This window comes from Rhinoderma darwinii, chromosome 3, assembly GCF_050947455.1.
Source record: "Rhinoderma darwinii isolate aRhiDar2 chromosome 3, aRhiDar2.hap1, whole genome shotgun sequence".
Taxonomy (NCBI): domain Eukaryota; kingdom Metazoa; phylum Chordata; class Amphibia; order Anura; family Rhinodermatidae; genus Rhinoderma; species Rhinoderma darwinii.
In genome coordinates, this window is record NC_134689.1 from 377,052,825 (window position 1) to 377,076,565 (window position 23,741).

The 23,741-nt window shown below is 42.6% G+C and overlaps 2 protein-coding genes across 3 annotated transcripts in view; one reads left to right on the forward strand and one right to left on the reverse strand.

The window, feature by feature from the left end:
* Window positions 1–23,741, reverse strand: part of STXBP2 (syntaxin binding protein 2) — a 66,231-nt gene that overhangs the window by 37,809 nt on the left and 4,681 nt on the right. The window contains exons 2-4 of the mRNA XM_075858799.1: window positions 10,947–10,996; window positions 8,782–8,863; window positions 8,027–8,103 (exon numbers count right to left, since the gene is read on the reverse strand). Of these exons, the coding sequence (XP_075714914.1) occupies window positions 8,027–8,103; window positions 8,782–8,863; window positions 10,947–10,996 (209 nt within the window). The remainder of the gene's footprint in view (window positions 1–8,026; window positions 8,104–8,781; window positions 8,864–10,946; window positions 10,997–23,741) is intronic.
* Window positions 1–23,741, forward strand: part of RETN (resistin) — a 115,541-nt gene that overhangs the window by 11,600 nt on the left and 80,200 nt on the right. The window lies entirely within an intron of this gene.

Consider the following 23,741-nt stretch of genomic DNA (forward strand, 5'->3'; position numbering starts at 1 on the left):
TGGTGCAGATTCCGACGCTGTTTCCAAGTCAAACTCAGCTGGGCCATCAATTTTTGTGGACTGGAAACGTCACATCTGTAATGGTCGCATGGTGTCAGCCAATCAGCTTTGGAATATTGCTCTCCAAAAGCCAGTTTGCGCACCATTCATTGTAAGCTCCGCATTGCGCCCAGCGTGTATGAAATGGACTCATATTTGGTATCGGTGAAGTCGGCAGTAGTTGCCAAATCTGTTTTCAGGTGTGTTTACCCAGTGCCATGGACCAGATGTCAGAAAAACCATCAACTAAGATCACATTTTTTTCAATTTTTCCTTCCATATTTTTAAAAAAGTTAAATATATGTATTCTTTTTTTCACACAATATGGAAGCCCAATATGTTCTGAGAAAACCAAAACCAAATACATGTAGGTTGGAAAAATAATAGAACAACAATTTGCTTTTAAATTGGCACATGGCTAAAACGTAAAAATGGGCCTGGTCGGGAAGGGGGGGGGGGGTAAAGCTTCTGGTCAGGAAGTGGTTAAATAAAAAAAATGTGTGTCTTTTTGTGAATTTATTCTTTAAGCTTTATTTAACAATCATTATATTCTTAACCCCTTCCCGCTCCTTGACGTACTATTACGTCATGGCAGCTGTATCGTTAGCGCTCCATGCCGTAATAGTACGTCTCGGGAGTAACGGCCGTCCTCCCGACACATACAGGAGCTGTGACAGCTGCTGTCTTGTTCAGCAGCTGTCACAGCTCCTACAGCGGGGACCGATCGCTGTGTCCCCGCTGATTAACCCCTTAAAAGCCGCGTTCTATAGAGATCGCGGCTTTTTAGGGGTTAAGCTGCCATCGCCGGCCTGCTACGCGATAGCGGCCGGCGATGGTGACTATGGCAACCGGACACCAAACAATGGCGTCCGGCTATGCCATAGACGGAAGCCTAGTGGGTCCTGACAACGTCAGGACCCACTATGCTTGCTGTCAGTGAGTAGCTGACAGTTCTAATACACTGCACTACGCATGTAGTGCAGTGTATTAGAATAGCGATCAGGGCCTCCTGCCCTCATGTCCCCTAGTGGGACAAAGTAATAAAGTGAAAAAAAAGATGTGTAAAAATAAGAAAATAAAAGATTTAAAAGTAATAAAAGTAAAAATCCCCCTTTTTCCCTTATCAGTCCTTTATTATTAATAAAAATATATAAACAAACAAATAAACTATACATAATTGGTATCGCCGCGTCCGTAACGGCCTGAACTACAAAATTATTTCATTATTTATCCCGCACGGTGAACGCCGTAAAATAAAATAATAAACCGAACCACAATCACAATTGTTTGGTCACTTCACCTCCCAAAAAATGGAATAAAAAGAGATCAAAAAGTCGCATGTACCTAAAAATGGTACTGATTGAAACTACAGTTCGTTACGCAAAAAATAAGTGCTCGCACGGCTTTATTGATTGAAAAATAAAAACGTTATGGCTCTTAGAATAAGGTAACACAAAAAGTGAATGATTTATTACAAAACGTATTTTATTGTGCAAACGCCATAAGACATAAAAAAAACTATAAACATCTGGTATCGCCGTAATCGTATCGCCCCGCGGAATAAAGTGAATATGTCATTAATAGCGCACGGTGAACGCTGTAAAAAAAAAACGAAAAAAAAAACAATCGTACAATTGCTGTTTTTTAGTCACCACTCCACCTAAAAATAGAATAAAAACTGATCAAACAGTCGCATGCACCCCAAGAAAACTACGATGGATTCCTCAAGGGGTCTAGTTTCCAAATTGGGGTCACTTTTGGGGGGTTCCCAATGTTTTGGCACCACAAGACCTCTTCAAACCGGACATGGTGCCTAATAAAAAAGAGGCTTCAAAATCCACTAGGTGCTCCTTTGCTTCGGAGGCCGGTGCTTCAGTCCATTACCGCCCGAGGGCCACATGTGGGATATTTCTCAAAACTGCAGAATCTGGGCAATACGTATTAATTTGCGTTTCTCTGATAAATCCTTTTGTGTTATAAAAAAAATGGTATAAAGAGGATTTTCTGACCAAAAAAAAATGTAAATTTCACCTCTACTTTGCTCTAAATTTTTGTGAAACACCTAAAGGGTTCATAAACTTTCTACATGCTGTTGTGAATACTTTGAGGGGTCTAGTTTCTAAAATGAGGTATTTCATAGGGGTTTCTAATATATGGGCCCCTCAAAGCAATTTCAGAACTGAACTGGAACCTAAAAAAATAAATAAATGAGGCAATACTTTGCTTCTTACATTATACTGATAATGAGCTGTGCCCACCCCGAGATGACCCCAGTTTTGACCGTTTGTATAAACGGAGACCCCTATTAGACCGTTCCAGTGCCCGGTTTTCCCAAGCATACACCCCCGAGAAGTGTATTTCTATTGATGAGTCCCTGGTACATTTTAAAGGGAGGGCTCAATTCCGCCAGTACCTGCCGTGTAAGAGGGCAAGGTATGGCGTGAAGATGTATAAGCTGTGAGAGTGCATCCGGGTATACCTACAGGTTTAGGATATATGAAGAGAGGGACACCCCCAAACCAGACTGCATCCTGGACTACAATAGGTACATGGGAGGTGTGGACTTGTCAGATCAAGTCCTGAAGCCCTACAGCGCCATGCGGTGAGGTATAAGAAGCTGGCCGGGCACATCATACAGATGGCTTTGTACAATGCGTACGTGCTACGTCGATGTGCAGGCCAGACGGGAACTTTCCTGGAATTTCAAGAGGTGATTATCAAGAACCTAATCTTTAGGGACCAAGAAGGGGGGGCACCCAGTACTTCTGGAAGCGGGGCCACACGCATCGTACCAGGGCAACACTTTCCAGGAGAAGTTCCCCAAACTGGCAAGAAGGGAAAAAGTCAAAAAGAGGTGCAAAGTCTGCTATGAGAGGGCGATAATGCATGACGCAATATATCAATGTGACACGTGTCCCGAATAACCAGAGCTCTGTATGAAAGTGTTTTAAAATTTATCATCCATTCCTTGGTTTATAATTTACCCCAATTTTACTTACCCTGATGCACTCCGCACAGCTTATCCCCCCTCGTCTTTCCCCTCTGGGCCCTGCTGCGTGCCCAGGCAGCTGATAACAGCCACATGTAGGGTATTGCCATACCCGGGAGAACCCACATTACACTTTATGGGGTGTAGGTCTCAGGTCAAAATGTTCACTACACCTCTATATGAATGCCTTAAGGGTGTAGTTTTTAAAACGGGGTCACTTCTTGCGGGTTTCAACTGTACTGGTACCTCAGGTGCTTCTGCATACATGACTTCGCACTCGAAAATCCCCAGTAGGCCAAATGGTGGTCCTTTCCTTCTGAGCCCTCCCATGGGCCCAAACGGCAGTTTATCACAACAAATGGGGTATTGCGGCACTCAGAACAAATTGCGCAACAGAATGGGGTATTTTGTTTCTTGTGAAAATAAGAAATTTTCTGCCAAAACTACATATTATTTTAAAAAAATAATTTTGTTTTCATTCCCAGCCCAATTCAAATAAGTTCTGTGAAAAAACTATGGGGTCAAAATGGTCACAACACCCATAAATGAATTCCTTGAGGGGTGTAGTTTCCAAAATGGGGTCATTTGTGGTTGGTTTCTATTGATTTGATACCTCTGGGGCTCTGCAAATGCGACATGGCACCCGAAAACCAATCCAGCAAAATCTGTACTCCAAAGAACACACAGCGCTCCTTTCCTTCTGAGCCCTCCCATGGGCCCAAACGGCAGTTTATCACCACAAATGGGGTATTGCCGCACTCAGGATAAATTGGGCAACAAAATGGAGTATTTTATTTCTTGTGAAAATAAGAATTTTTGAGCTAAAATGACATATTATTGGAAAAAATATATATTTTTTGAATTCCCAGCCCAATTCAAATAAGTTCTGTGAAGAAACTATGGAGTCTAAATGGTCACATTACCCATAAATGAATTCCTTGAGGGGTGTAGTTTCCAAAATGGGGTCACTTCTGGTGGGTTTCCATTGCTTTGATAACTCTGGGGCTCTGCAAATGCGACATGGCACCCGAAAACCAAACCAGCAAAATCTGTACTCCAAAGAACACACAGCGCTCCTTCCCTTCTGAGGCCTCCCATGGGCCCAAACGGCAGTTTATTGCCACAAATGGGGTATTGATGCACTCAGGACAAATTGGGCAACAAAATTGATCACAAATGACATTTTAATGTCATTTTTTTTAATGTCACAGCCCAATTGAAATAGGTGCTGTGAAAAAAACTGTGTGGTCAACATGCTAACAACAACCATAAATGAATTCCTTGAGGGGTGTAGTTTCCAAAATGGGGTCACTTTTGGTGGGTTTCCATTGCTTTGATACCGCTGAGGCTCTGCAAATGCGACATGGCACCCGAAAACCAATCCAACAAAATCTGGACTCCAACAAACATATAGCGCTCCTTTCCTTCTGAGCCCTCCCATGGGCCCAAACGGCAGTTTATCACCACAAATGTGGTACTGCCACACTAAGGACAAATTGGGCAACAAAATGGGGTATTTTGTTCCCTGTGAAAATAAGAAATTTTGATCACAAATGACATTTTATTGGAAAAAATGACATTTTTTTCATTTCAGAGCCCAATTCAAATACGTGCTGTGAAAAAACTGTGCGGTCAAAATGGTAACAACAACCCTAAATGAATTCCTTGAGGGGTGTAGTTTCCAAAATGGGGTCACTATTGGGGGATTCCTACTGTTTTGGCACCTCAACACCTCTTCAAACCTGGCATGCTGCCTAAAATATATTCTAATAAAAAAGAGGACTCAAAATGCACTAGGTTCTTCTTTGCTTCTAGGGCTTGTGTTTTAGTCCACGAGCGCACTAGAGACACATGTGGGACATTTCTAAAAACTGCAGAATCTGGACAATACATATTTAGTAGTGTTTCTCTGGTAATACCTTCTGTGTTACAGAACAAAAAATGAATAAAATTGAAATTCAGCAAGAAAAATGAAATTTGCAAATTTCATTTCCACTTTGCTTTAATTCCTGTGAAATGCCTGAAGGGTTAAAAAACTTTCTATATGCTGTTTTGAATACTTTGAGGGGTCTAGTTTTTAAAATGGGGTGTTTTATGGGGGTTTCTAATACATAGGCCCCACAAAGCCACTTCAGAACTCAAGAGGTACCTTAAAAAAAAGGCTTTTGAAATTTTCTTAAAAATATGAGAAATTGCTGTTTATGTTCTAAGCCTTGTAACGTCCAAGAAAAATTAAAGAATGTTCAAAAAACGATGCCAATCTAAAGTAGACATATGGGAAATGTGAACTAGTGACTATTGTGGGTGGTATAACCGTCTGTTTTACAAGCAGATGCATTTAAATTCTGAAAAATGCTATTTTTTGTAAATTTTCTCTAAATTTTGCAATTTTTCACAAATAAAGACTGAATATATCGACCAGATTTTACCACGAATATGAAGCCCAATGTGTCACGAGAAAACAATCTCAGAATCGCTTGGGTAGGTTTAAGCATTCCGACGTTATTACCACATAAAGTGAAATATGTCAGATTTGAAAAATGGGCTCTGAGCCTTAAAGAGGCTCTGTCACCAGATTTTGCAGCCCCTATCTGCTATTGCAGCATATCAGCGCTGCAATGTAGATTACAGTAACGTTTTTATTTTTAAAAAACGAGCATTTTTGGACAAGTTATGACAATTTTCGTATTTATGCAAATGAGGCTTGCAAAAGTACAACTGGGCGTGTTGAAAAGTAAAAGTACAACTGGGCGTGTATTATGTGCGTACATCGGGGCGTGTTTACTACTTTTACTAGCTGGGCGTTGTGTATAGAAGTGTCATCCACTTCTCTTCACAACGCCCAGCTTCTGGCAGTGCAGCACTGTGACGTCACTCACAGGTCCTGCATCGTGTCGGCACCAGAGGCTACACTTGATTCTGCAGCAGCATCAGCATTTGCAGGTAAGTAGCTACATCGACTTACCTGCAAACGCCGATGCTGCTGCAGAATCATCTGTAGCCTCTGGTGCCGACACGATGCAGGACCTGTGAGTGACGTCACAGGTCTGCACTGCCAGAAGCTGGGCGTTCTGAAGAGAAGTGGATGATACTTCTCATCAGAACGCCCAGCTAGTAATAGTAGTAAACACGCCCCGATGTACGCACATAATACACGCCCAGTTGTACTTTTACTTTTCAACACGCCCAGTTGTACTTTTGCAAGCCTCATTTGCATAAATACGAAAATGGTCATAACTTGGCCAAAAATGCTCGTTTTTTAAAAATAAAAACGTTACTGTAATCTACATTGCAGCGCCTATCTGCTGCAATAGCAGATAGGGGCTGCAAAATCTGGTGACAGAGCCTCTTTAAGGCCAAAACTAGGCTGCGTCCTTAAGGGGTTAATAGTCCCATTCTAATAGACAGGCAGCCTGATAGTACACTTAGGGCGGATTTACACGAGCGTGTGCCTTTTGCGCACGCAAAAAACGCTGCGTTTTGCATGCGCAAAAGGCACTTAACAGCTCCGTGTTTCATCACATAGGATGTGCGGCTGCGTGATTTTCGCGCAGCCACCATCATTATGACACTCTGTTTGGATGTTTGTAAACAGAAAAGCATGTGGTGCCTTTCTGTTTGCAAACACACTTTTGACTGCTGTTGCGCGAATCACGCGCGTCCCACAGAAGTGCTTCCGCGTGATGCTCGAAAAACGCAGAAATATAGGACCTGTTGTGAGTTTTACGCAGCGGACTCACGCTGCGCAAAAGTCACTGACAGTCTGCACTGCCCCATAGACTAGCATAGGTCCGTGCGACGCGTGTGAAAATCACGCGCGTTGCACGGACGTATTACACGTTCGTGTAAATCCGCCCTTAGGGGTAGTTCACACAGTGTCTTTTTTCGATGATTTTGATGCGGAAACCAAGTGGAAAAAGCTCACCCGACACCCCAAAAAATGCTGGCAATTCAAAATCTGCCTCAAAACGCCTGAAGGAATTCACACAAAAATGCCGTGTTAACTCCCCCTTCGGAAGCGGTCAGCAGAACTGGACAGAACTAGGGGCCCTAGTGAGTGATCGCCGCCCCTGGCAAACAACCTTCGACAGCACCGCAATGACTACCGTCAATCAAAGTCGGGGGAGCTCATAGGCACAGTATCACGTACATGAAGATGCAGTAATATAACTCTCCCCCCCCCCCATGTAGATTTTAATGTGGAAAGGGGTTAATCTATAAGATATTACAAGTTATTTGTAAATAATTTATAAGAAACAGACACTAATGACAAGTAATTGGCTCCAAACGCGGTTGTCTTCTTCTGGACCTTTGGGGTGCATTGTTGTATTAGAGCCTATGACCACCGAAGGGGCCACAATACTCTGGTGGGCCAGTCCAATCCGGAGTTCTTACACATGTACAATATGTCAATTTATGCAGTTATCAACTTCAATGGCAGAGCATGATCGGCCGTCGTACCATTGATCTGTCTGGCTCTGGTTTGTTCCGAGCTGGCACCCTTTATTCGAGGAATTGGCCGGGGACAAAGCTCTAGCCTTTTAATAAACTTTGGGACAGAAACTATGAGTACATAGAAGGCAAACAACTTGTCAGCCAGGGACATTTCAGTCTTAGAAGTCAGACTGGGTAAACCACATTTTCCTGTCGCATATATTACCATTCTAGAAAAGAGATGAAAGTTCAAATAAACCGTATCTATAAAGTATAATCTGTACTAGTAACTGGTGGTACATTCCCATTAAACACTACATTAAAAAAAGTTGTCCAGGATTAGAAAACTTGGCTGCACTCTCCAAAAACAGCGCCATACCTGTCTACAGGTGGTGTCTGGTATTGCAGCTCAGTCCTATTCAAAACAACGGCGCTAAGCTGCAATACCAGACACAACCTATGGACAGGTTTGGCACTGTTTTTGGAAGACAGCAGCCATGTTTTTCTAATCCTGGACACTTCCTTTAAATCTACAGTCGAAGATATTCCCACTGAGTGAATTACCTTCTCACTGGGAGTGATGAAGTAAATGGCTTCCAGGCTGGGGATCGGCTCTCTTCTTTTATTCACGTCTTCAACGACTAAAGTTTGGAAAATAAAAAAAATAATAATTATGAATCATCCGTTTTCACGTCACATTATCTATTGTTACAGCCTCCATTTTCACAATAAAAGATATCATCATAAGTGCCTACATCCATTTTTTCTCAAAATACTCATATAGAAAGAATCTCGTTATAGTGGAGCACCACTCCCGGGTCACCAACCGAAACCCCCGGATTCCAGCATTCCCGTATGGCTGTGCTACTCTAACCAGTAGTCACCTCTCTCCTGATATGATGGCCGCCAGTCCCTAGCACTTATTGTTTTTACATAGGGACAGGAATGAGAGGTGACCGACACATCCAGGCAGTGAATGAATGGAGAAGTCTCCGCCTGGATGTGTCCGCCACCTTCCAAGGCAGGATCGGGACTGGTGTTATAGGTCCCGTGGATATGCCATAAATGCCTTATATGGTAGTAACCCTTTAAGAAATGAACGCTGACCTCCGATTGGTTGATGTGGGGATTTAAGGCTATGTTCTCTTAGACCGCTTTGAGTTTTCCAATTGTTATAGATTTCTATACACCAGTGATCCCCAATCTGTGGATTTCCAGCGGTTGGAAAACTATAACCCCCATCATGCCGTGACAGCCGGATGAAGGAGTTGCACTTTTGCTACAGGTTGGCAAACCATAAAATGAGTTATGTGACTTACTGGTGATGCCTTCATCCAATATATCTGACATTTTACAGCAGGAGGAGAGTATGCGCATACTGGTGTGATCGACGATCAGGACCTGGAGGAGAAAGACAGAACATGAAAAATAAAAGATAAAATCAGGCTTACAGTTAAAATGAGGGGTAAAATCAAATCAAAATCTATTAGAAACGGAGTGGAGGGCCAATATTTATTTCCGTGGAGCCCTAAAAGAAAGAGGTTAGGCTAAAGTCTGCCATAGTTGAGCAGTTCAGGGGAATTTCATCCTAAAATTAGGGGGAAAAAATTGCAATAAATAGAAGTCCCTCAGTCGTCCACTTCTGTCAAGTGGTTAACAATTCTGTTCTTCCATGTATTAGTTAGATCTGTTAATAATAAAGCCGTGTGACAAGGAACGGTCCGCTATTAAAGCTCCACACAGTTTGATCACCCAGCTTTCCAGAGTACTGAAAGGCAAGTCTGCCTAGTTATGCAATAGGAAGAGATGCATGGCGGCATAATTAGGGAGATTTTATTTTCAAGACAGTGAGAGATCAACCCTGTGGAATCTGCAATGGTGGTTATACTGGTGGTCACCCAGCTTTCCCACACACAAGTAAGAAACTTCTGAGGACGACTTAAAGTGACAGTCCACCTTCTAACGTGTCGTTTTTAGGGCAGAAACACTGCAGATTTTCAGCAACAAAAAAATCTGCAGGGTAATACAGTAGAAGAAGTATAGGTGAACAAATCTCAGCCACACAGCGAAAAAAAAAAAAAATCAGCGGAGAAACCGTTCATAAATTGACCTGTGGTGCGGCTTTTGAAGCTGCAGAAATCACTGCTCTTCTGCTGCGGGTTTTCCCCATTGAATTAAATGGGGAGGTAAAACCTGCAACAAAGAGCTGTGTGTTGTGACTTTTGCTGAAAAGAAGGGTATTTTTAGTTTAAAATTAATTTAAAAAAAAGTTCATACCTCCTGCTGTAGTCCTAGCGATGCGACTCACTTTTGAGCGCAGCCCGGCCTCCTGGGATGACGTTTCATCCGATTTGACTGCTGCAGCCAAAGGCAGACAAGAGAGAAACGCGTTGCCATGATTACGGTCGGGTAAGTAAAAACTTTTTTTTTATTGCTGCAGTATTTCCGCAGCAGACACGCCGCCCGAAAAACCACACCACAAATTTGGTACGGTTTAAAGGGCGGAATTCCCTGCGCAGACACGCGGTGTAGTTTTACGCCGCATATCCGCCGTGTGTGTTCCTACCCTTAAGGTTCAAAAATTCTGCACTGATCAATTTCATCTTATATCTTTATAGTGGCCAGAGCTTTGTTTTTCTGATCCAGAGCTCCAAATCTCCTGCGCAGATCTGCCTGCAGCCACCACTAGAATGAGCTTACTGTATGCTGTGTTATTATTAAGTTCAATGTGAATACAACATGCATTTTGCTCCTATGCTCCCCCTAGTGGTGGCTGAAAACAGACAGAATTTGATCAATTACAGGGGTATTACAGCCTAAAGCATTTTTCACCTATCCACTGGATAGGTAATAAATGCTAGATCGGTGGGGGTCCTCCTGCTAGGACCCCCACCAGTCTGCACAACAGAGGTCCCCATTCCTCCTAGACAGCGGCTAGGACGAATTGGAATAGAACGGTGGCAATGTTTGCGTGTTACCGCTCCATTTAAAGGTTATCGGGCAGACAAACAGCTGAGCACAGCACTTGGTTGTTTCTATCAGCCCTATAGCCTATGAATAGTTTGGCACTTCACATACCCGGCTGCTGCTCCATCCAAACTCCTCCTAGCCGCCGTTTTGCACCCCGGGGGAAAACGGGCACCCCCTTTCTGACATTTGGGAAGGGTGAAAAATGTTCTAGGCTGGAATACCACCTTAACTCTATGTCAAAGCAGGTTATTGGAGCTCTGTATTAGAAAAAAACAAAACATAGCTACCACTGCTATAAAGAAAAATAATATGGTGTTCAGGGTCCCTTTAAGGACTTAGATTTACTTGATTAAGGTGGAAACTGCTCATATATTTGGTGAATGTGTAGGAGACATCCAGACTATTTCACAATATCTGTAGGAAGACAATGGTGAGTCTCATATGAACAGTTGGTACATAACAGTCTAGATGCTGTATACAGGGGGACAAGCTTCTCCGGATCCCAGACTCTTACCTTCCATTCTCCATCCTTCTTCACACTGGCAATCACCCCGGTCAGGATTTCTGCAGGGAACAGGACAAAAGACGGAATGACACATAACCACTAATAAGGTCTGTAGGTCGACACATCATGCTATAGGGTACCACTGTTAGGGTATGTTCACACGGCGGGGGTCCGTAACGGCTGAAATTACGGGGATGTTTCAGCCTGAAAACATCCCCGTAATTTCAGCCGTACCGCCATGTGCAGGCGCTTGAACGCTGCGTCAATTACGGCCGTAATTAGCGCTGCTATTCATTGGAGTCAATGAATAGCGGCTCCAATTACGGCCAAAGAAGTGACAGGTCACTTCTTCTACGCGGGCGTCTATTTACGCGCCGTCATTTGACAGCGGCGCGTAAATATACGCCTCGTGTGAACAGACGAACGTCTGCCCATTGCTTTCAATGGGCAGATGTTTGTCAGCGCTATTGAGGCGCTATTTTCAGACGTAATTCGGGGCAAAAACGCCCGAATTACGTCCGTAATTAGTGCGTGTGAACATACCCTTACTGCCATGTTGTCTCAGCACTAGATCCAATCTGAGGGGCCCCGAACGCTGTGCCCCCTGCCGATCGCTAGAAGCATTGCGGAGACTGCGTTGTCTCCAATGTAAGAATAGGACACAAGAAAGGTACATTACAGCAGAACAAGTAATAAAATCGAAATAAATAACAGCAACGGGTGTCACTGAAAAGTAAGGCCCTGTTCACATCACGTTTTTTGCCTATACTTAACGTATACATTGGGAAATGGCTCCCGACCTCTACATTAAGCGAAGGCTGAGAATGATGCTTAACATGGGATCTGTAACCATCAACTTTAAAGGGAGTCCGTCACCAGAAATTTGCCTATGAAAGCAGCAGCACAGTAATAAAGCGTAGCCTCCCCTGAATAGAACGCCGGTTTCATTTTTCAGATGAGTGGCTTTGTTGCAGCGATAAGAACTTTATTCTTCATATGCAAATGAGCTTCTTGGAGCAGCGAGGGCGTCACTGTTACGCCAAACTGATCTACCTTCTATCCCCAGTTCGTCCCTCCATTCCATCTTTGGTTGACAGGGCCATGAAGACGGAATCACGCCTGGCTCCGTATTATTCTGATCGCGCCCCGGCATCGGCGCATGCGCAGTACAGCACCTGGATGTAGTGTGACGTAATCGGCACAGTAGAGCCAATTCGACCGGTAAAACTTCACTGCTGTACTGCGCATGCACCCATTCAGAAGCAGAGGCGTGGGCGCGTTCAGAAGAATACAGGGCCAGGAGTGATCCCGTTTTCTACACTGCATGACCCGGTCGTCAAATACACGCCATGTGAACAGGGCCTAACTGTCCAATTGCTGTAACTTGCTCCTGCATTACATTATGTGTCTTTTTTTATATCGCTATCTTACGCCCAGTTATGGATCTAGTCTGCATACCCTCATTCTTCCCTGCCCATACCCCATCCCCCTGTTGCCACAGGCCAAGTATTGATTGGGTAGCTGCAACGCCTCAGAAAGGCGCTAGTAAGATTTATATCCTTTCCCTTCATATAGTTATGTACAGATGTGTCCTTCCTTACCTGTCCTCATATTTCAACATATCCTGAGATTTTTGACATGATTTTTTGTTTTTCCAAACTGGATATTTCACGATACTCTGTCACGAGATAGATGTCTATGCTATATGTGTCTATGTGTGGTCACCCAGTGGTTGTGATTAGAGTTGCTGCCCGTCAATGGTTTTGATAGCATGTTGCGATATTGTTTTGATTTGGTTTCATGAGAAATTCGAGGCCTTAACCAAATTCAAGCAAAGGTAAGGGTGGATACATCTATAAACGGTACCCAGTTTGTCACCGAGGACTGCTGCCCTACCTCCAGGCTCGGACCAGAGCTTCATGTCTCCGATCACTCCATCTGTTGTACACCTGTAACTGGACTACAACTATTGTGGACACTGTTTCACTAGAAGCCTCATCCCAACTCTGCTGGCTTCACCATGGCTCTCTCAGCAGTATGCACAGCTCCTTAATCTTGGCTTTCTTTCCCCAATCTCTCCTTTCCCTCCCGTTCGATAGATGGAGATCTGATGATGCAACATTCGCAATCTCTAGGTAATTCACATGATGGATCACAACCGCAGATTTTGCTGCGCAAGCAGCAATTTGATTGTTTTTCATCAACACATTCCGAAGCCCATAACTTATACATTTCTCCCGACAATAACGCCTATATTAAATGTATAGAATATTTTTTTTTTTGCACAATAATTTTTTTTCTAAAAACAATCATTTATTTTTGTGTTGCTGCATTCTGAGTCATGACACTTAAGATTATCCAGATCACATTGTAGTTTTCATGGTAACCATTTGGGGTACATAGGACTTATTGATTATATTTTATTTCTTTTTTTATTTGAGAGGGGAAACAAAAAACAGCAATTCTGCCATTGTTTATTTTTATTTTTTTAACAGCTTTCACCATGTGGGATAATAACGTGTTCACTTTTTAGCGCGGGTCATTATGTATCCGGTGATACTAGGTATTTTTTTTACCTTTTTTTTTTTTGTTAATATAAAACATTTTGTAAGGAAAAAATGTATTGTTGGGAAAAAGTTATTGTCAATTTCTTTGGAACTTTTTTTCTTTTCGTTCCACTATGGGACTTGAACATGTGATCTTCTGATCGCTAACATAATACACTGTAATATTCCTGTATTGCAATGTATTATGCCTGTCTGTGTTATGCGGACAGGCCGACCACTAGGCCTAGTATTAGTAGGGCCTAATAGGCTCACATACACAGCAGACCGTGGGGCCCCAGCTGTAAAGCCAACCCATCACAACCCTGCGATCGCATTGTGGGGCATCTATGGAAGCCCCTCCCTCTCAAAGTGCCACAGTCACTGCTTAAAGCGGCATCTAAGAGGTTGATCGGCGGAGATCTGAGCCATCTCCGATCCCGGGCATTGCAAGAGAGCGTCAGTTGTTTGTTTCAGATGACACCCCCTGAAGATAACGTGCGCAGTTCCTAAACCCGGGCATTACTACAACAACAGGCCTTTCTTAGTTACCATAGACAATATTAATTTATGCCCATCTTGAACTTGCTGTGTTATTGGTGTCTATAATAGCTACATTCTACTCCCTGCTGCAAATATTTAAAGGGGTCATACAAAAAAAAAATAATAATCCAAAAAACATGACTGCTTTTTTCCCCACAGACAGCGCCACTCCTGTCCATGGGCTGAGTGTGGTATTGTAGCTTTCACTTGAATGGGGTTGAGCCGTGATACCAGACACAGCTCATGGACACGTGTGTCATCACACAAACCAGCTCTTTGGAATATCCAACAAAAAGTGATGTTGTTCTGTGGTCCACTCATGGGCGATGGTATTATCATTGAGGGCACTGGGCAGTTGCCAGGCTGTCCCCCAAATGTCTAATGCTTTCCCTGGGTATGGAGTAATGAATGGAATAATGGGGACACAGCATGCTACAACTATGACCACAGTCTTCTCCATACGAGACAACGATAGGTTTCTTCCTAATGTAGGATAGCAAGAAGTAGGGGTCAGAGGGAAGGAAGTTTGACTGCAGAATCAGACTCAGGGTTTGTTTGTAGTCTGTAACCATGGAGATACATACTTAAAAATAGGAGCTGTATACACAAAACATTTTTATAGAAATGAATTGCAAAGTGGCTTCATTCTTGGTTTTAGATGCACTGAAATAAACTGCTGTAGCTCCCCTATAAGTGCTGTACTGCTCTGTATGCATTTAATACTGCAGATCCTTTATGTAGTGAAGTCATAACCATATACGATTTACCAATACTAGGTTATCATATATATCTGTGCCTGGGTCACTAAAGGGTTCAACACGCCTGGTATTGCAGATAACGCAGCCTCACATCTCTAGTGCTGCTGATAAAAAGGAGAACTCCGAAACAAGGCAACAAAAAAGAAGCAATAAGTTCCGCTAAAATATAGAAGAAAGACCAGGAATTCTTAACTGCCTCGTAGGTTTAGTGTTAGTTACTTGTAACCTCAGCGTCCAGACTCTGCTCGGTGATCATGTAAGATCCTATACTAAGGCTTTCAGATCTACTCCATCAAAGATGAAATAAGAGAAATAGAACACAAAAAAGGAGAAAAATACAAACCAGACAAATGGAAAAGCAGAAAAAAAAAAAAGAGGAAGTGCGATGCGGACACACTGGGCGGGCGTGACCGGTAGGAAATCCTGTGATAGAGGATCGTTGACAGATAAGCAGAGGCCCTGAACTGTATTCATGGACAGTACAAGCACCTCTGAATTCACGTTAGGCCCTGTTCACATCACATTTTTTGTCCTACGTTTAGCGTGTACACCAAGAGAGCTCCCGAAATACATGCTAGACGTGTCCATAGGGCTCCATTAGCCTAACGGAGGCCAACAGAGTGTCCTTTCTGCCTCTGTCAGGCTGGTATACCTTCTATTTATATAGATTTTTTACTATATAGAATATTGTAGACTATGATGTTCCATATAGCGAGAGCCCGCAAAAAAAAGTACTATGGGTGACGTATCCATCATAGGAAGCCCATCAATAGCTTTACATGATATATACGGTAAACGGATGGTATAACAGATTATGGGTGACGGATGCCACTGTTGGGCATCGGTCACAGCCTATGTTTAGCATATACGTCGCAAGTTTTTACTACTCTGAGGGTATGGTCACACGACCTATTTTCAGGCGTAATTCGGGCGTTTTAGACCTCGAATTATGCCTGAAAAGACGGCTCCATTACGCCTACAAACATCTGCCCGTTGCTTGCAATGGGTTTTTCGATGTTCTGTTCAGACGAGGTGTAATTTTACGCGTCGCTGTCAAAAGACGGCGCGTAAAAAGACGCCCGCGTCAAAGAAGTGCATGACACTTCTTTGGAGCAGTTTCTCATTGACTCCATTGAAAAACAGCTCCAAATACATCCGTAATGGACGCCGCGAAAAACGCGAGTACTTGCAAAAACGTCTGAAATTCAGGAGCTGTTTTCGCCTGAACAGCTCCGTAATTTCAGACGTATTTTGCGTTTGCGTGTGAACATACCCTCAGGCCTTATTCACACGAACGTGTTCAACGTCCGTGATACGCGCGGACCTATGTTAGTGAATGGGGCCGTTCAGACATTCCGTGATTTTCACGCAGCGTGTGTCCGCTGCGTAAAACTCACGACATGTCCTATACTTGGCCGTTTTTCGCGCATCACATACCCATTGAAGTCAATGGGTGCGTGAAAATCAAGCGCAGCACACGGAAGCACTTCCGTGTGTCGCGCGTAATTCGCGCAACAGTAGATAAAGAAATGAAGGAAAAAATAAAAAGCACTTCCTTCATTTCTTTTTCTAAACTTCAACACCGCGTGTCATAAGGATGGCATATGCGTGAAAATCACGCAGCCACCACTGATGACACACCAAACTGCAACGCGCAAAACACGCAGCGTTCGTGTGAATAAGGCCTAGGGCTACATTCAGACGAGTCTATCTGATCCGCACGCGTAAAAAACGCAGTGTTTTTCCAGCAGTTCATGTCCGTGTGCCGTCAGTGTGCGTTGCATATGGCACCAGTGTGCTTTGCGTGTGGCAGGCAATTTTCACGTGCATTTTTTTATTTTCATTTCTCTGCATCTCTTTGTAACTAATGCTTGAAACACGCACAGCACACAGATGTCATCCCTGGGCTGTCCGTGTTTTCCACGCAACCATAGACTTCAATGGGCGAGAAGGTGCGCAAAAGCGCACCAACATAGGACATGCAGTGAGTTTCACGCAAAGGACACTCGCGGTGTGAAAACTCACGCATGTGTGAACAGCCCCATTGAAGTGACTGGGTCCGTGCGCTGGGAGTTATTTCAACGCACAGCACGTGGAGGAGTAATATACTCGTCTAAATGAGCCCTAAACGTATGCCAAAAAAAAGTGATGTGAACAGGACCTTACTGAAGGTTCTCCACTTACTTTTAGAAAAATTTGATTAATACAGCAGGTTAAGACGAGGATGACAGTGCGACGGCTGCCGAGCGACTTCTCCCATCCCCAGCTTCGGCCTGGACAGTATTTGAGACAGACTGGTTGTCAGCCCTCAGTGAGTACATTAGTCCGCCTTGGCCTGGTTCTCCTGATCCAGTAGTTAAAAACCCTCTACAGCCGGTCAACATTACATCCACTGCATCATTCTACATTCAACTCTCATGGATGCCAATGCCACCGACTGGCTACTCTCAAGGAGGTAGCGCTAAGCTTTGGCATCTTCACTGGCGACAGCTCAGCCTTGGCACAGGAGTTACTGGAAGGATGTGTAAAGAAAAGTTTCCAGCACCTTGCTGAATCCATAGAATGTATGAAGGCTTTTATGTGGGCAAAAGCTGGCACTGCCCAGTACTAGACATTAACATCAACATATGTCTCACAGGACAATCAGTAAAAGGGGGCTAGGTCACCAACAATGTAGATAATAACCTCCCCAGTATTGAAATAGAAACTCCACCATATATTTGAAACAAAAAGAAAAAAAAGGAGTCGTATACTATATTGGTTTTAAATGCCACAGGCATAGAAAAGTTCAAATTTTATTGGACAAATACAAAATAAAATCGAGAGTTCAAATCGGACAAATCAAAAGTTCACCCAGTACTAGACATGTGGTCCTAATAAAGTGGCCACTGACTATTTCGCCACAGATCCTTGCGAGACTAAACCTCCCAGCATGCGCTGAACAATCCCATAGAATAGGTCGTGACTGCTGTGTTTATGGATCTATAGACAGATTTCCAGGAGCCGTGCATATACGTGATCAGCTACAGAAGTCCTACATAGTAGAGGAGCTACCGCACAGGTTATATATCCACATACACAGTCCAGGAACTAGCACTGTATTTACATACACAGATACAGGAGCCAAGAATGAGGTTATATAAACACTGGGGGCTCAAGAGCTGACGATCTAATGACGGAGGATCACTACGCCTGTACCACATGCAGCTTACATAAAGCCGCAACAGTTCATATGGGATGAAACGTCATCCCAGGGCTACAGAACGTCAGGATGTCGGGGGGACACACGTTGCCGTGGTAAGTATCCCATTTGTTTTTTTAGTGCAGGATTTCCACAGCACACAATTTGGTGCATTTTTTCAGCCAGAATTCCCTGCGGCGACCGGGCGGATACACTGTGTGCTTTGGCGCAGCGTATCCCCATGTGTGAACATATCCTATGAGGCGGTGTATATTTTGGGATGAGTTGTACTTCAGGTAGGTTTTAGGTATTTATTGGATCATATACATTATATTTTTATTTAGGCAGAAATGCTGGAAAAAAACCAATACCACTGCAGTTTTAATTACATTTTGTTATTATTAATAGTTACAGCATTCACCGGTCAACATAAAGGTATGTGCACACACACTAATTACGTCCGTAATTGACAGACGTATTTCGGCCGCAAGTCCCAGACCGAACACAGTGCAGGGAGCCGGGCTCCTAGCATCATACTTATGTACGATGCTAGGAGTCCCTGCCTCTCCGTGGAACTACTGTCCTGTAATGAAAACATGATTACAGTACGGGACAGTTGTCCTGCAGCGAGGCAGGGACTCCTAGCATCGTACATAACTATGATGCTAGGAGCCCGGCTCCCTGCACGGTGTTCGGTCCGGGACTTGCGGCCGAAATACGTCCGTCAATTACGGACGTAATTAGTGTGTGTGCACATACCATAAGGCTCTGGCTTCCATTGTTCTGCTCTGTCATAGGAGCAATACAACAAGAACATCAGAATTGCTGGATCCGTCGTAGGACGAAAACCAACTACCCGAACGGAACTCATTGGGGGTAATTTAATAAGTAACGCCTCTTAATAAATTAGCGCAATTCTGGACGTCCATGCACGGGAAAATCAAATCTATGCCAGCATTTGTCTGGCATAAATGATAGTAAATTTATTGCCCGCTGTGGCGCCCCCTTCTGCTAGAGGAGGTGGTGTAAGATGAAAATGTCAAAAACGACAACTTTTCTATGCCGGAAAACCGGCGTAAAGGGTTTGATAAATATTCCCCATTGACTTTAATAAGCTCCATCATTTTGTGCAGCAAAAAAAAAATTGTCTACTTCTATTTAGCCCCTTAACGACCACCCACCATCTTTTGACGGCAGGCGGTGCATGTCCTTAGTCTACAGCGACGTATTTTGGCGTCGCTGTAGAAGAGGCGATTGAGCGCTCATCCTCTAAGCAGGAGATGTAACTAACAGCTCCTGATCTTAGAGCAGCCTGCTGAACACAGCTGGGGTCAGAAAACATTTCGGACCCCAGCTGTTTAACCCTTTGATCGCCGCAGTCCGTGACCGCGGCATGGTCAACAGGAACACCCCTCTTCGATCATATCACTGGAAACCCGGTGATGTGATCAAAGAGCAGGGAATCCCTCTGCAGTCAGCCCTGGGGACCTACAAAGGACCCCAGGGTCATCTGCTCAGTTTGCCTGCTGTTAGGGTACACTATGTGCTGCCCTAACAGCAGCCTGTGTCATAGTGACAAAGTATAATGTATTAGCATATAGGAGTATGCTAATACATTATAAGTAAAAAATAAAAAGTTATAAAGTTACCCCTTAATGGGATAAAAATAAAAAAAAGGCATTATTTTGCATAAAATATATTTTATTGCCCCTACACTAAATAAAAACAAAAAACCTACACATATTAGGTATCTAAACGACTGTAACAACCTGAAGACTTAATCTAACTGGTTATTTAGCAGAAAACGTGAATGGAATAAAAAAAATAAAAAACAAGAAAAACGATGCAGAGAATCGCTGTTTCCTATAGTCACGCCGTAAAAATTATTTTTTCTACTTCAAAACTGTGAAACAAAATAATACAATTTCTCCTGCATAAAACAAGGCCTCATACGGCCACGTCAATGAAAAAATAAAAAAAAGTTATTTATGGCTATTTATTTTCAGTGTGCACAGGGGACCGGGAGGCCAGCTATCCCCGACAGCTGACACTCCACTGTTGCCGATCAGCGGCTCATTTTGGCAATTAACCCCTTAAATGCAGCGATCGATTGCAATCGAAATTGTGTGGTTTGCAGATGGCTAGAATGGCAACCAGAGGCCAAGTAATGGCCTCCATGTCTGCCATGTACGGAAGCCTATCAGGACCAGCCTTCTGTCAGAGTGACAGGAAGTCACTGTGTAGTTCCCGATGCACACTGTCAATGACAGTGTGCATCGGGAAGTCAGCTGTCCACGACAGCTGACGTTCCACTGTTGCCGATCAGCGGCTCATCGCCGCTGATTTTGGCAAAATCAGCAGCCCCCATGCAATTGTGGAGGTTGCTAATGCTTGTGATGGCATCCACAGGCCAGGCAACGGTCTCCGGGTCTGCAATGTATGGAAGCCTATGAGGACCAGCCTCTGGCTGGTCCTTGTAGACTTACTGTCAGAGTGACTGTGACGTCACACTGAGGGAGGATTTACACGAGCATGTGCGTTTTGCGCGCGCAAACGGCAATTAACAGCTCCGTGTGTCATCACCATATGATGCGCGGCTGCGTGATTTTCGCGCAGCCGCCATTATGACACTCTGTATGTTTGTAAACAGAAAAGCACGTGGTGCTTTTCTGTTTACAATCATACTTTTGACTGCTGTTGCGCGAATCACACGCGTCCCACGGAAGTGCTTCCGTGTGGTGAGCGTGATTTTCACGCACCCATTGACTTCAATGGCTGCATGATGCGCGAGAAACGCAGAAATATAGGACTTGTCGTGACTTTTACGCCCACTGTGTAAAAATCACGGACTGTCAGCACGGCCCCATAGACGAATATAGGTCCGTGCGATGCGCGTGAAAATCACGCGCGTTGCACGGACGTATATCACGTTTGTGTAAATCCGCCCTGACAGTTGGAATACATTATACTACCTAAGTAGTGTAATGTATTATAGCAGCGATCAGAGCTGCAGGTAAAAAAAAAAAAAAGTGTAAAAAGTAAAAAATAAATAAAATAAAAAGGTTACAAAAAGTTTATAAAAATGTTTTCCAAAAGTGTAAAAATAAGATATTTTTTCCCCTATAATAAGTCTTATCATAGGAAAAAAAAATAAAACGTTAAAAAAAAAACAGTACACATATTTGGTATCACCGCGTTCATAACGCCCCAAACTATAAAACTATGAAGTTATTCTTCCTGCACGGTGAACACTGCAAAAAAATAAAATAAACGAAAAACAATGCCAGAATCACTATTTTTTGGTCACCACCCCTCCCAAAATATAGAATGAAAAAGTGATCAAAAAGTCGCATGTACCCCAAAATAGTACCAATAAAAACTACAACCCGTCTCGCAAAAAACAAGCCCTTACACAGCTTTTTTGACTGAAAAATAAAAAAAGTTCCGGCTCTCAGAATATGGTGACACAGAAAATAAATTATTTTATAAACAAGTGATTTTATTGTCCAAACGCTGCAAAACAAAAAAACTATATACATATTGTATCGCCGTAATCGTACCGACCCGCAGAATAAAAGTAAAACTGTCATTTTTAGCGTATAATGAACGCCGTACGAAATAAAGAATTGAAACCGCCAAAATCAGTTTGTCACCTTAGCTCTAAATAAAATGTAATAAAAAGTGATCAAAAAGTTGCATGTACCAAAAAATGGTACCAATAAAAACTACAGCTCGTCCTGCCAAATATAAGCCCTCACACCACTCAATCAACGCAAAAAAAATAAACATAAATTGGGGCTCTCAGAATGTGTCGATACAAAACAGTTTTGTTTTTTTTAACAAACAGTTTTTTCTTTGTAAAAGTAGTAATATATATATATATATATATATATATATATATATATATTAAAAAAAAAAAAACTATACACATTTGGTATCTCCGTAATTGTATTGACACGCAGAATAAAGTTAAGTTGTCGTTTTTACCGCATGGTCAAGGCAATAAAAACGAAACCCAAAAGACAATGGAGGAATCACAGTTATTTCCAATTTCACCCCACAAATAATTTTATTTTCAGTTTCCCAGTACATTATATGGTACTTTAAATGGTATCAATAGAAACTACAACTCCTCCCGCAAAAAATAAGCTCTCACACCACTCTATTGATGGAAAAATAAAAAAGTTATGGCGTTTTGAAGCCGGGGAGTGAAAAACTAAAATGGAAAAGCAAAAAAGGATCAGTCCTGCAAAGGTTAATTCATTTTTATTCAAAAAACAATTATTACCACATGTCGGGTATTGTCATACTCGGGAGAGTTTGCGTTACAAATGTTGGGATGCTTTTTCTCCTTTATCCCTTGTGAAAAAGAAAAAAAAAGTCAACATTTTAGTGGACAAAAATGTTGATATTCATTTTCACGGCCGAATTTTACTAAATTCTGCAAAAAACCTATGTGGTATAAATGCTCACTATACCCCTAGAAAAATTCCTTGAGGGGTGTAATTTCCCAAATGGGGTCACTTTTGGGGTGTTTCCACTGTTTTGGTCCTTCCAGGACATTGCAAACACGACATGGCACTGAAAACCAATCCAGCAAAATCTGCGCTCCAAAATCCAAATGGCGCTCCTTCTCTTCTGAGCCCTGCTGTGGGTCCAAACAGCAGTTTATTACCACATATGTGGTATTGCCGTAATCGGGAGAAGATGCTTTACAAATTTTGGGGTGCATTTTCTTCTTTATTCCTTGTAAATATTACAAATTTCTATGTTTTTTCAGAAAAAAAAGTAGATTTTCATTTTCACAGACTAACTCCAATAAATATAGCAAAATACCTGTGTGATTCCAAAATGCTAACTATACCCATAGATAAATATATTGAGTGTAGTTTCCAAAATGGGGTCACTTTTGGGCAGTTTCCACTGTTTTGGCACAACAAGACCTCTTCAAACCTGACATGGTGCCTAAAATATAATCTAAAAAAAAAAAAAAAAGAAACAGACCCCAAAATCCTCTAGGTGCTCCTTTGCTTCTGAGGCCTGTGTTTCGGTCCATTAGGGCACTAGGGCCACATGTGGGATAATCCTAAAAACTGCAGAACCTGGGCAATAAATATTGATTGCGTTTCTCTGGTAAAAACCTTCTGAGTTACAGAACTTTTTTTTATTACAAATAAATTTCGGACAAAAAAAAAATAATTTGTACATTTCCCCTCTACTTTGCTTTATTTCCTGTGAAACGCCTAAAGGGCTAAGAAACTTTCTGAATGCAGTTTTGAGGGGTGCAGTTTTATGGGGTGATTTATTGGGAGATTCTAATATATAAGGCCCTCAAAACCACTTCAGAACTGAACTGGTCCCTATAAAAGTAGCCTTTTGAAATTTTCTTGAAAATGTGAGAAATTGCTGCTAAAGTTATAAGCCTTGTAACGTCCTAGAAAAACAAAAAGGACAGCGCAAACATAAAGTAGACATATGGAAAATGTTAACTAGTGACTATTTTGTGTGGTATTACTATCGGTTTTACAAGCAGACACATTTAAATGTAGAAAAATGCACATTTTTGCAAATTTTCTCTAAATGTTGGTGTTTTTCACTAATAAATATTGAATTTATCGACCAAATTTTTCCACTATCATAAAATACAATGTGTCACGAGAAAATCTCAGAATCGCTTGGATAGATAAAAGCATTCCGGAGTTATTACCACATAAAGTGACACGTCAGATTTGGAAAAAAAATCGGCTGTGCCACAAGGCCAAAACAGGCTCAGTCCTGA